General features: G+C 39.4%; 1 protein-coding gene across 3 annotated transcripts in view; it reads right to left on the reverse strand.

The window, feature by feature from the left end:
- Window positions 1–496: 496 nt before the first annotated feature.
- PKIG (cAMP-dependent protein kinase inhibitor gamma) overlaps window positions 497–14,439 on the reverse strand; it is a 55,130-nt gene continuing 41,187 nt past the window's right edge. For all 3 annotated transcript variants that reach the window (XM_075176814.1, XM_075176813.1, XM_075176815.1), the window contains 2 exons: window positions 1,565–1,742; window positions 497–1,360 (listed from right to left, as the gene is read on the reverse strand). In XM_075176814.1, coding sequence (XP_075032915.1) covers window positions 1,281–1,360; window positions 1,565–1,712 — 228 coding nt within the window. In that variant the 5' untranslated portion in view covers window positions 1,713–1,742 and the 3' untranslated portion in view covers window positions 497–1,280. The remainder of the gene's footprint in view (window positions 1,361–1,564; window positions 1,743–14,439) is intronic.

Below are 14,439 nucleotides of genomic sequence, written 5' to 3' on the forward strand. Positions count from 1 at the left end.
GTAAAAAGTAGAACATCTGTTAGTATAATGCTGTAACTTTTGCAAAAACAATCCCTTGTTAAATAAAGCAAGAAGACCCGTATCAAACCAAAAAAATACACTGCCGAACATTTATCAAAGGATGGTAACATAAAATTGGAGTTAAAAATGAAAGCTATTTTGACAATAGTGACTACAGAGCTTTCACATCACTGCACCTTTTCAGTTCAGCTTTACTCCACATTCACAAATACCCTCTATCATTTTCAATAGAAGAGTCATTTTTTAATATAATGTCTGGTACAAACATTACTGCCTATATCAGAAACAGCCTGTGCCACTCCAGCTGTTGTGGATCTGACTGGCAGGGCAGCCGGGGCACCCTAAGTTGCCTAACACTGGTCTACATATACCATTCCTAGGCAGAGCTGGAAGAGCATGCTGGGACTTATGGTTCCACAAGAGCTGGCGCATCATAGGTTTTACAGTTCTAGTATACGTACAAAATGACTAGGTCTTTATACTAATGGTGTTTATTAGATTATTAATTCACACAAAATCTATTTTTTTGGGCCAGTTAAGTATATAATTTCCTAATCAAAGAAAAATAGTTAAATAAAAAAAAGACACACCATTATTAACTCTCCAGTCTATGTAGAATTTAAATGTCAATTCCACATAGAATATAGCACTTAAAAACGTGGACTCTCTTTAAATTTAAAAAAAAAGAAAAAAAAAAAAAGATTGGCAGTTTGAAGTATACACAAGTCAGAAATACCCGGCTTGAGTACAGAGAAGTTTTTGGTCCACACAAGTTACATAAGGCAGTGCTTAACGTCAGCTTGAAACGTCACATCGTATCTATTCTAAAAATTTCCATTGCCATGTGACTGATGTTACCAAGGACAAAACTGCTTTTAGATATACAAAGCACTTTCTGAACATGGACAATAAATAATCGTATACTTTTACAAAATTGAAAGGAAGAGTGTGTAGTACCATCCACAAAATATTATGTCAATGAAATATTGCATATAATTTTTTTCTATAAAGGAAAAAAAATGCTAAGGCAAGTTTAGGTCAGGTGGTTTTTCAAAAAAATGCTTTGAATAAGTTTAGCCACCAGGTGGCATAGAGTCCCGCATCGTGTTTCCATTCGTAGACATCTACGTGACCTGGATTTTTCACACCCAGTGTACTTCAGCCAGAAGCTCCATATGAACAGTTTGGTAGTTGTATTCAATAGTCTCTTTCTGTAAAAAAAAGTCAATCAATATGGATGTCTGCAAGACACATGAAATTCACGACGGTGAGCTGCCATCTTGTGCTTCGGGCCTCTGTACTTGTCCGCTGTCTGAGGATGTTCCTCCTGCTTGACCCTCTGGAATGACAAAACAAATATTTTAACAAATATTTTAACACAATACTTAAATTTGTCTAAAGCTTGAATATTCACAATTGTTAGATTAATAGCGAATATAGGATTGCTCTACATCATGCTACAAGATAGGCTGGGAGCTGTAATTTAAAAGTGAGATTAGTGTGACAACAGACTTAGAGAAAACGCAACAACAGATATACTAACCTGCTCCTTGAATGGACAAGTCTCCCATGTTTTCTGAGAGATCTTTTACGCCAGTTGTGCTACATTCTCCTGTAATGTCAGGTACTGCATTCCGTCTGCCAGTCCTATCACATGATATGAATTCAGTATATGCAGACTCCACGTCCATAACGTCTCTTTCATATCAAATTCATTAGATCTGAAGTCACAAAAAAAACCAAAAAACATTTTCAATGTAAAGTGTGGCGGTTACATGGCTACAAGCACCCGGCTTCTCTGTATGTGCTTTGTGAACGCAGCCGTGTATGAGCCTGACACTTGCTGCACTGTGGCCTAAGAGACAGTATAGGACGTGTTAAGGGCGTATCCTAATGCTCTGTGATGGCATGGCTCAGGGCTTTACCCCGGAATTGGGCAGTAGGTACATATGTACTAGTATCAGGAGCTTATCAGAACTGAGCATACTGGAGTTGTTAATATTGGGGTTGCTTTTTCCCCCTATGTACGGCAGGATTTTTGTCTAGGTCTATGGACACAGAGAGAGAGGGGGTTTCTCTTAGCCTGAAAACAAAGAACATCTTGCGCTCAGGTGACAAAAAAAAGAAATAAAGTATCGAGCATCAAGTTTTGTCCATGCTATGGAAACAATTTGTACTTTGAGCAGGGGCGTTGTATGAATGCAGTGTTCCTGTGTGCAGGAGTAATGCTTGCTCCCAACCTCCTCCCTCTGTCCTAAAAAGGCCAATATATTTTGTTAGGACGGGGGCGGGTCTAGAAAAACTGCATTCACATGATTTAAGTGATTTTGGATCTCCTGACGTCTGGGGTATATCCATGTCTGGATAGGACACCTTGGGTGCAAGGGGTCACAAGTGAATAGGATGGCGTGAGGTCCTCACAAGCTGCACCCTTGGTAGATACACCAGTGATTTTAAGTTTTGTTCTTTAATTTGTAAGCGTTCCATCTGTGCTCAGTTATCCAGCAGATGGCAGCAGGGAAACAGGGCTTTATTGCACTTATATATTCAGTATCAGCAACGCGGTAATGGATGGGATGGCTGTGTCTAGAAACTAATGGAGTAATTGATCTAAAAAGCTGCTGATAGCATTTACAGGGCAAAATGGATTTACAGCACAACGCAGCCAACCAGAATATGTTCCACAGGTACATTAAGCAGCGTTGCTGCTTGAAAAGTAAAGAGAAAGTGCACACTTAATGGACATTGACCGGCCACATCATAGGCTGCCTCACCACTGAGTGAGAGATGCACAGCAAATATTACATTACGAGAACATTTAAAGGTTATTTATTTTACACAAGAAAATATGTTTTAAAGGTTTTATACTGAGTAAAATAGGAGTACTCTCATGCCAGAGATATTATGTTGAAAACGAATAGCTGGGTAAATAGAAACAAGTATTCCACCATTCTTATGTTAAATTGACCATTTGGGTGCACTTTTACACTACTACACAAGAAGTAATTTGTCATCCTCAACTAATATGAATAAAGTGTCAATAAAATATGGTTCCCTATGCACAATTATTAGGTATATTTATGAAAGTTATATAAACCCTATATAAACACCTAGGGGAGAGATGCTCAAACTTAATCCTCAAGAGCCAACAACAGGTCATGTTTTATGATTTCTGTCTGTAAAAAAGGTGGAATAATTACTGACTCATCCAAATAAAATAACTACCCTGTGCATGATTAAAGTAATCCTGAATACATGATTTGCTGGTAGCTCTTGAGGACTGAGTTTGGGCACGTCTGATCTAGGGGGTACCGCTAGTAAAACTGGCTGGTTATAACTTCACAATGTAAAAAATAGGGAAGTAATTTTTCTATAAGGATCGCAGCGGGACATGTACTAATACTTTATACAATATGTTTAATATATTTTTAACTCTTTTTTTTTTTTTTTGGACTTGGAAGCCCAGCTAGCCAGGTCATACAAGCACAGATCCCCGAGACTAGTCCGGCATAGCGGTAAATTAGCACTTTATGCGCCGGGGCAGTATCACCATGGCAGTTGAATACCGCTCAGCAACCTCAGCAAGATTTTATTGATAAATTGTGGTTACAACACATTTTTATTACTGAAATAATTGGCGATAAAAAAAAAAAATCATTGTTTTTGACACTTGATAATAAATTGGCCCCTGTGTATAATACATATTTTTACTGAACAGATTCTAATTTTTTTTTCAAAAAAGGTAAATCTAAGCCCACGTATTGTAGAATAGTTATGTTGTAATATAAAATGTAACAAAACATGTGAACTTTACAGCACAAAATAATTTAGAACATTGAAATATCTAATAATTATGGTTTATTTGGATGGTTAGCAGTGATTTCCATGGTAATTTAGTGGGTGTTTGAGAAAGACACAATTGGGGACATTTATGAAAAGCGGTATACAAGTAACTATACAAGAAACAGGAGTAACCGATGCCCCCACGGGCCACAATCAGGTGACTACAAGGTGATGGGTGTACTTGTCACTACGCCAAAATCATACAGATCAATTAGTATATGTTACGTAAAGTTATACACGTCGCACCAAAAGTGCATATACTTTTGACTTTACATAAGACCATATTATTAATATGTACCAGAAATGGATGTATGAACTTTATGTTTCATGTACAGATGTGTTTGAAGCAGCAATCTTCCCCCAACGGTTTGACAGGACCCTGCTGACATTACTACTTTGTACTGCTTCATCTATCCAACTCTCACTCTGTGGCTTCTTGTTCCCATTCCCGTCCTCAAATCACATCACTGACCCCGTCACGTGCTGCTCTATCCTTATTCATATGATCACAGGAGAGGACCACAGCCTCTTATAAGATCAGCTCATCTCCTCCTGTCTCCATTCTGGTGATCTGCCCGGCTAATATACAGGTTACAAACTGAGATGAATCAAGACAATAAGGTGCTCAAACTCTAGTCAAATGCAAATTACAAAATGGTACTTTCATTCATAGGTGATCTGTTCTATTATATTGCTGACAAGGCTTACATGCTGACTGAAGTTATACATTGTACTCTGGCAGCAGTGGTGGATAGGGGTATCTGACACATCAGTCCAGAGCCCAGGGTTATAAGGGGGCCTTAACCATCCTCAAACTCAGTGGTAGAAATATAACCACAGAAAGAGGTACAATGAGTATCGGATAAAGGGGAGATGTTTATGCTGTTTGAAGTTAAATTACTTTGGTGTGGACTAAAACTTTGGAATCATATTGTGGGTATGTCCAGATAGAGGAGGGCATGGTCAAGGTGGATCTGAGATGTGGCCTAATGTGCCCTTATTAATCAGGAATATTGGAAAGTATGGTATAAATACACTTATAGGCAGGGACATGCTATGTGTTCTAAATAGTATTTCAACTCTAGTCTGGAGTGTATATTGGGAGTGTTTCAGTTTATAATCAGACAAGGAAAAAGTATGTAGAGCAGTGTTAGTCTTAAACCTAGTGTTACTGATATATCATATCTACATATTCTTCTTAGTTTACAAAATTCAACAGTGAAATAAGAGAAGGAACAGCTGTGAGCACTGGGTTGGATACAATTCAAAAAGTCAGCACAATTATATATAATATGCTCTCACAAATCACCCAAAGTTGCATGCCAGACCCTGGTCTCCTCATTCTAGGGCTCACCTCTAGGTTGGTCCCCAATGACTTCATATGCCAGAAGGGCTCGGGAAAAGGGAGGAAGGGTACATTACATATTCAGTCTGTCTCCGTGACCTCTAAGACACAAGAATTGTTTCCATGACGTGCTTAGCATATCATGGGACATCTAGTACAACAAAAAAGGAACTCATCTCAAATGTGAAGAATGAAGGTGGAAAGTGCTAGGGAAATGTCTTGCTATCAATTATTACAACTGGATTTTAGGTCAAATTAATCCTGGAATACATAAAAATCTAAATGTATAAGCACATGTGTGGAATAGACTATGCAAGTGAAGTATATATAGGTTCTGTCTCCATAATAACCCAGTATACACTGCCCTGTCTGCACTGTTCCCCGGTATACACTGCCTTGCCTGCACTGTAACCCTGTATACACTGCCCTGTCTGCACTGTTCCCCGGTATACACTGCCTTGCCTGCACTGTAACCCTGTATACACTGCCCTGCCTGCACTGTAACCCGGTATACACTGTCCTGCCTGCACTGTAACCCGGTATACACTGTCCTGCCTGCACTGTAACCCGGTATACACTGCCCTGCCTGCACTGTAACCCGGTATACACTGCCCTGCCTGCACTGTAACCCGGTATACACTGTCCCGTCTCCACTGTAATCCGGTATACACTACTCTTTCTGTACTATAATCCTGTATCAAATGTCCTGACTGCACTATAACCCAATATACACTCTCCTGTCTGCACGATAACCCAGTATTATAATCAAGCTTGTTCCTTGGGGTGAACCATGGCAGCAGCTGAACTATATATTACAGGTCCTCCAATTTGTACCACATTCTATCCTAAGAACATACACTGCTGTTTCTGTGTCTGAAAATGTGTTCTTTTTTTGTATAAATCTTCTTAGGAGTATCATCTCCACACGCTGGAAAATGTTATTTTGTTGGGTCAACTCATATTCATCAGAATGCTACAAATTCACTAACAACCAGTGGCAACTGTGAAGTGTAACCAGTATATGGGGGGTACCCAGTGCATAAGGCATATGAAGGGGGTACCCAGAGTAAAATGTATATGAGGTAGTACCCAGTGTAAAGGGTATATGAGGGACACCCACTTTGAAGTTAAGGGTATATAAGCACTTTGTGTCCTATTGGGAGAGAGGTGCTACATAAATAAAATTATAATTCGTATCATTAGATGAGGAATAATGACAAGGGATATATGAAGAGCAATGGCAATGGGTACAATAAATCAATTATTGAAATAATAATATAGATATATACCAGGTGGTTTGATTCTCCAGCATTTGAAGAGTTAATATAATCTAAAGCAGAGTTTATCAACATTTAGGTATCATGTAACCCCTTGGATGTACTTGGTAAACATTAAACATATAGTGTATTCATTCACCCCCATTTTTAATCCAAAGACCCCCAAATGTGTCCAGAGGTCTGCTAATTAACCCTTTATATCTAAATGTTTAACAAATTGTCTTTAAATATCTCTTATTCATTACTAATATCTTAAACTGTTATATGGAGTTAAATTCAACTGGTAGAAATACCCCTTTAATCAAGCGTACCACAAGCTTGAGACACTCTACAAGGATAGATGAGAGAAATCTAACATGGTTTGTGACAGAACCAGCAGTGGAAGTGGGCTGGTATACGATGGCATGCCATACCGCTACTTCTTCCACTGCCTTCATTGTAACACTATCACATTCCATTCACATACATTTTCTATACCGCCACTTCTAAATTTCCACTTCCACCACTGGGAGGAACAGACCGCTTTACATGCGAAAGTGCAAAGTTACAGTCATGCAATCTTTGAGTGCTACCTTTTATATTTTGACTGCAGAATGCCATTCCGCATAACATTTTTCATTTCTTTTTTTGGCGGAATTTAAGTGTAATTGAATAAAACTAGAATGTCGACATCAATTCCTTTTACCGTGTTGTGTCGTGTGGTATTACTGGGAGGACTTGAGGACAAATTCAGCAAGCGAAACGTGTTAAATCTTGAATTAAATGTGGAGGTGAATATTCAGCGGGACAGTTTTGAAATGGAGGGGAATATAACACATGATGTAAATTAACCTGAGCTTCTGAAGCCATATGTGTTTTATTTGAAATTCTTTGACTATTTAGAAACTTCTCCTAAAAAGGCATCATTCCCTTCACACACTCACAAAAGGTTGTCTGTCTTGAAAAGAACAATGGATATGACACAAAGTGGGTATGGATGAGGAGTCACCTTTTATAAAGGTTGTAAAAGGAAGCTTCAGTCTCTTTGCTGTGTGGGCCAGAATGACAGGCAGATTGCTTTGGCAGGTTAATAAAGAAAGAGATAGCTGGAACGTTTTAATGCCAATTTAAGAGGCTGTTTCATATGTACAATACAACTATTTATTTGTGTACTAGTATGGTCTTGTTTTAGGGTTCATTTGTAATTTACCTTATTTAAATAACAATTTTGGTTTTAAAAGTAAGAAGAAGCATGAAAACTGTTTTCTTATTTAAATTCCTTTGACGACGTAAATGCAGAAGATGAGTAATTTATTAACAGGGTATTTGAGGGATTACAATTACAGAGGGGTAAAGACAAAGGGTGAATGTGGTGTAGCCACTGCAAAGTCTTTACCAAGTGAACATTTAGTGTCATACAAATAACCTTTAAAACATTAAAAGCATCAGTATAACCAAGAAGATAAATAAATATATCTTCATCCAGCTGTATTTATCATATCTTTTAGCTGCCAGGCTTCCAAAACCTCCTGGCACAGACTTCAAAGTTCAGTCATGTCCTTGAGTTCTATGGAGACTGAACTTTGAAGTGGGCTCCAGAGAGGCCAGCCGCAGTGCTTGAGGCACCAACAGTTAATAGAGACGGTAATGTATATATGATGTACTGGAATCCCGTGTGAAAATGAAGGTTTGAAGTAGACGGACTACAATGGCTCCACGGACTACAGTTGCCTGATAACCACCCACTTATACAGGTCTCTGTTGTCATGTATTGCTTTGCTTTATAATGGCAAGTGTGTGTGTGTTGTGTGTTGTGTGTGTGTGTGCGCTCACTATCACTTCTTATCCACCCACTCCCCTTATTAAGAAGCAGACCGTAACGGTTTATTTCCTGTAAAGCCTATGTCTGTATTTTGTGTTGCTGATGAAACAGGTAGGGTTTTCCCTGGTGCAGGCCCTGAAAACATCAACTGGACGTGAAACAATCCTCAACACACTCTCAAGCGTTACAGAACAAACTAGATTATGCTTCAGATTACTCCTCACTTCAGGATACAGTGGTTGCTATTTTCTAGGCATATTCAAGATACTCCACAGCAAAAAATTCTCCTAGACAAAGTTATTATTAACATTTATTTATAGAGCACCAGCTGTACAGTGCTGTAGAATTGGGCATTACATTGTAGAGGGCCTGAAAAACCAAAACCCAGAAATGTCATGTATTACACAAAATCCAGCACATTACATTGCAGTGGTGATGTGGTTCAGCTTTATCCAGATCTTGTTTGTGTTTCATCAGGCAGTCATTGTAATAGGCATCATTGGTGAAGCATTAAACAATCAACCCTTCAGATGGGACTGCCCTCTATGCATTCTTGTTAATAAAGGGTAAGATGCACACCCTTCGTTACCCTAAGAACTTTCCTTCATCCCTCCATGGCCTATGGTTTCCATATTATAATTATATGTATATATATCTCTGTCGAGTGCATTCCAACACCCAAGAAAACTGCAAGGGTTGAAGTTGGTCAGTGGCGCAGAAATCCGCAAAATAGAAAGGTCAGACATTTACGGGCAACCCTTTATAATGATCTCCCGCTGAGGATCACATATATTGCAACCAAGTTGTGTCTTAGTTTCTCCTTTTGCTGGGGTTTACAGCGTAAATTTGTCTATAGTTCATAAATATGACCACCTTAGGTGCATGTTCAAAGAGTTTATCCGATCACATTTTTTAAAGGATTGGGATTGTTACATGCAAGTTGTGAGACTTTTTCCTCCATTCCTCTTTTACATTATGAGGTCTCCAACAAATTGTACAATACACTATATTTCAGGAACACTCTCTGCATTAACACAGCATACTCTACAATATTCCCAACTAGGAATTTCTAACTATTTACTTTTGTTTATCCCTGGAAGCATCAGACCGCAGTCTATTCTGCCAATTCTTTTTAATTGTTGGGGAAGATGTTTGAAATAATTGAGTGGGGGATTTGGATGGTAGAAAATGTTCATTGCACAAGATAGCAACCTTTCTGTTTACAATATTATGTTTCTACTTACCAGAGAACTTATTTCTCCTGGGACACTGGTAGCGGTTATGTTTCTGCAGGATACTCACAATTCCAGGACCTTCTATCTAGTGCTGTTATTTAAATGCACTTTACATTTATGAGTATTTATTATGATAGGCCCTTCTTGCTTGAGAGGCTTCTTTGGTCCATATCTGTTACAATACTCATTGTGTACTTCACAGATTTAGCCGAACTCGTCTGTGTGGCAGCTGTCTTGTGCCACGTTTTTCAACCTATGAGTGTCATCCTGATAATGATAATTTAGAGGGGTGAAATGCTTTTGTTTCTATTCCCATCAAAGACGGTGTTTAGATAACTAGATGGTGGCTCTATTTGTCTATCCTTGTCTTTGGTCTGTGTTTCCCTAGTGTTTATTTTTTTATTCATTATCACTACTTATTATTTTGGCCATATGGCATCTGGTATACAAATTAAAAACATGTTTGTTACTTTATAAAAAAATAAAAAAAGCCACATCAATCCTTGCTTTATATAGAATATGAACTGTTGGTGTTTTTCAATGGTGCCGAGCCCATTAACATCTTAACAGATGAGCAAACACTTTTGATTCCTGATTCTTATATACATAGAAGTAGCAGTCAGTGTAGTATAAGACCGGGTGTAACAATATTAATTTACTGGAACATTTCAGCCAAAATGATGACTTCAAATCTGAAAACTGAAATTGCTGGTGTTAAATATACTCTCTCTAATTTATATATTCCTATTGCATGCCTATGTACCTTAGTCAGCACTCTCAAAGTCTTCCTGAAGGGTAAACCAATAATCAAAGGTGATTCTAATTTGGCCCTGGAGACTTTCTTGGCCTCCTCTAGAGACTACTTAGCTACACCACAACCTGCTGTCAATAAAGCTTGTAATGTAGGGCTTCCTACTCAAGGAAGCGCTCTATCCCACTGACAGAGATAGCTTATTTTTCTCCTACCCCCATCAATCATACTCCCGCCTTAATTATAGTTTTCCTACTAAAACACCACTTTGTTGTGATCAGCAATATCACGTTGTACCTCAAAAAGTATCTCCATATCCCACCTGCTTAAGCCAGCAAGGTCCCATAGCCTGAACTGTTCACTGCTTTCAGATGTCTTCATTCAACGCACGATTAAAGAATGGAATTAGCTCATGTCCTATACTAGACACAACAACACAAGCATTTTAGTATTGTCTGAGAATAAACTTAACAATCCATTTACTATAGAGGAATGGGCAGGAGCAACTAAGAAAACCTGTAGTGCAAAAATACCAGGGGTATATTTATCAAGCTGCGGGTTTGAAAAAGCGGAGATGTTGCCTATAGCAACCAATCAGATTCTAGCTGTCATTCTGCAGAATGTATTAAATAAATGATAAATAGAATCTGATTGTTTGCTATAAGCAACATCTCTACTTTTTCAAACCTGCAGCTTGATAAATTTACCCCCTGGAGATGATGGCTACTTTTTCCCATATTAATAAAACAAATAGCTCTGGATGGTAAATAGAATCTCTGAATTGTGTCTTTATCTGTACAGCTAAATCATTCTACCTCACATTACTGCGCCAAGGGGATCTCTGTTCTGTGGGTTCTCTAGCCCTAACTAGATGTATATGTAATCCTCAGATGCATTCAAATGAGTTTACAGTAGAATGTCTACAGGGTCTATGACAGAGTAAAATAGTACACATCATCTACTGAAAGGTATGGAAAACACACCATTGAAATAGATCAGTATCTTTTTTGCACTGTTCAGTATATTTTAATTAAACATCATGAAAATCAAACAACCTTTACAAAAGTGCACAGAACAATGCAGTACTAGCAGAGACTAATCCCTGGTCTTTTGTGCTCACAGCCATTTCAAAGTGATCGGTATGCGTTTTGTTGTGCTTGGTCAGGTGATTGCACTCTTTATACAGGGAGGGCAATCAGACATTGGGCATCTGTACTGAGGAGTGAATTACTGAGTAATCATTGTGGAACAAGGCACTTGTATGGTTACTTAATAAAAAAAAATATATGAGAACCAACACTGGGCTAAAAAAATAAAAATCTTCTAGGGTTCAATTTTCCACACATTAGTGCTGGACCAGTGGGTAAGCAGAAGAGGCAGGAATTAGGATTGCAGTCAAAAGTCCAGAATTGATCCCAATTGCTATTCCTGTTTTCAACCATCAGTAGGAGAACTGAACCTTCAAATGAAGTCTGCACCTGGCCACAATAAGCAGGAGGGGCTCTCTGCTATTTCATTGCTTTTTAGATTCATCTAAGGCCATCAGGACACATATAAGCATAACAGAGCATATATCACAGCATTGCTTGGTTTACATCTGGAGTGCTGCAGGGAGTACAGATATGCTGCACTTTTTATTTGGGTTCAAAACATGTTGACTTCCCCCTTCACATACTCCCTAAAAATTAAACTTCAGGTAAATGTGGGCTTCTCTGTACAGGGTATTAATCTGCATTGTTGAAAAGTGGATATACAGTAGTTATGCAGACTGACACGCATGCATATATAATACAATACATATATAAAATTATTTAGACCATGGACAGTTCAGTAGTTACAATTTAATGATATAAAATGTGAATGTACAATGTACATTTCAGTCTTGCCCTGACTTTCAACTGCATCCTTGTTAAAAGGTTACATCCAATGGAGTATTCCCTACTTCATCACAAACATGCACTTCACATATTTTAGCCAATAGCCTCCAGGCTTCTGATTTGAATAAAACCTAGTATGTCATTCATTTCGTTTCCAACTTTCGCTGGTCATATCACACATGAATCTCAGGGATGCAACATATAGAAGCTATGTCCTCCAAACCAGCTTTTATCATTGAAATAGATCACAACCATTTGTATTTTCCATCTTACATTATGTCAGTGGTTCCCAAACTTTTGCAGTTCGCGGCACTCTTAGAGTCTCCAAATTTTTTCAAGGCATCCCTCCAACAGCAGTCCTGTTTTAGAAGTAGTTGGGTCAAAAAATTGTAATAAGTATTTAGGTCACGACAGAAATACTTATTTAGTTGTATGCAAAAATGCCCCTCTGCATCCAGACACTCTACCCCCTCTGCAAGCAGGCACACTGCCCCCTCTGCATCCAGGCACACTGCCCCCTCTGCATCCAGGCACACTGCCCCCTCTGCATCCAGGCACACTGCCCCCTCTCACGTTGCCCCCTCTGCCCTCTGTCCGCTCCTCTGCCCTCTGTCACGCTGTTCCCCTCCTCTGCCCTCTCTCACGCTCCTCCTCTGCCATCTGCCCTCCTCCTCTGCCATCTGCCCTCCTCCTCTGCCATCTGCCCTCCTCCTCTGCCATCTGTCCCCCTCCTCTGCCATCCTACTCTGCCATCTGTCCCCCACCTCTGCCCCGCGCCAGCTATAGAAAAAAAGAAAGCAAACAGAAACTTACCAATCCGCGCGGCGCTAGGACCCTGCAGCCTCCTCTCTTGCGCAGCTGTCACTGACGTCGATATTCAGTGACAGCTGCGGGAGAGAGGAGGCTGCAGGGTCCTAGCGCAGCGCGGATTGGTAAGTTTCTGTTTGCTTTCTTTTTTCTAGGGCTGGCCCACGGCACCCCAGTGACAGCGCCGCGGCACCCCTGGGAGCCGCGGCGCACACTTTGGGAACCGCCGCATTATGTCATAATGGACTGGAAAAAAACATTTATTTCTAAGCGTACGTAACTATATATTCCCACATATCTTTCCTCTTTTGAAAAATGCTTGAGACATCCCTCCCTTGTCACTCACTCCATATTCGGGATACATCTGTATCCGGAGTGGTCTACTAAAAATTATTTTAAAAAAAATATAAAGCTCATAGACGTCTCTAAAATAAATAAACAGGCCTTTCTGAAGTGTCAAAGATTTTCAGGGATTCTACAAACAAAAAACAAACAAACAGTCTGTCTGAATGTATCCATTGACTAGCCAAATATTTTTTATTTAACATGGAACACTTAAAGAATAATACCACCCACAACTGAATATTAGAGATTATACCACATTCCAAAAGTGTACTTACATGGAGTCTGGGGTTCACAAGGTTTAGGGAGTTGCCCTAGGAAAGTACAGCAAACAATGCGGCTCTCTGCCCAAGTACTGTTGACCCAGTCAGACACACGGGTGACAACATGCTGCCAGGGGAAGCTATCAGTTGGTCACCTAGTAGTATGGGTGTGTACAAGAGAAGAGTTTAGGGGACCTTGTGAGCGCTGCGTCCCAGGTAAGTACATTTTTGGGATGATTTACAACTTCCTCTCAGGACAGATTGTTTTATTATACACAAGTAATAATAAGTGTATAATACGTAATATATTATTAATTGCAGTTATATATAATAACCACGCTGCATATACATAATATATTTCTTATAGGGCCTGAGTCATTAAGGGACGTATCTCTGCTTTTTGTGCATATCGTACGCAATTCCCTCCTGCGCATGCCCAGAACGAGGACACTCGGCCGTCAATGAAAGCAAGTCTGCTGCATATGCCAATGCAAATGACAGTTACGACGGCCTACGATTTCGGGGAGTGAACGGGGCGAGGAATGGGCGTGTGCCTGTACGCGATGCACAATGTGGGCGTGCCAAACTGAAGTGAATGCAGCCACGTCAAAATGAAGCTCTGCGTTTGTGAAAGCTTCTTGTTTTTCTGCCGTATCTAAGGGTCTAGTCTATGTCCTGGGTCAGTAGCGTGTGCAGCTATAACATGTGTCTGCAATCAGAAGCAACTGTAAAAATTATTTTATGTACAGTAGACATTAAGGACAGCATAATAAAATGTTTTTCAATGGGAAAAAAAAAATAAACATTTTGTTTTATTATTTATAGTTTCCATTTCTAATCATAAATAACTACATTATTGACAGGTAACATTAATTCA

Source organism: Mixophyes fleayi, chromosome 6 (assembly GCF_038048845.1).
Source record: "Mixophyes fleayi isolate aMixFle1 chromosome 6, aMixFle1.hap1, whole genome shotgun sequence".
Lineage (NCBI taxonomy): Eukaryota > Metazoa > Chordata > Amphibia > Anura > Limnodynastidae > Mixophyes > Mixophyes fleayi.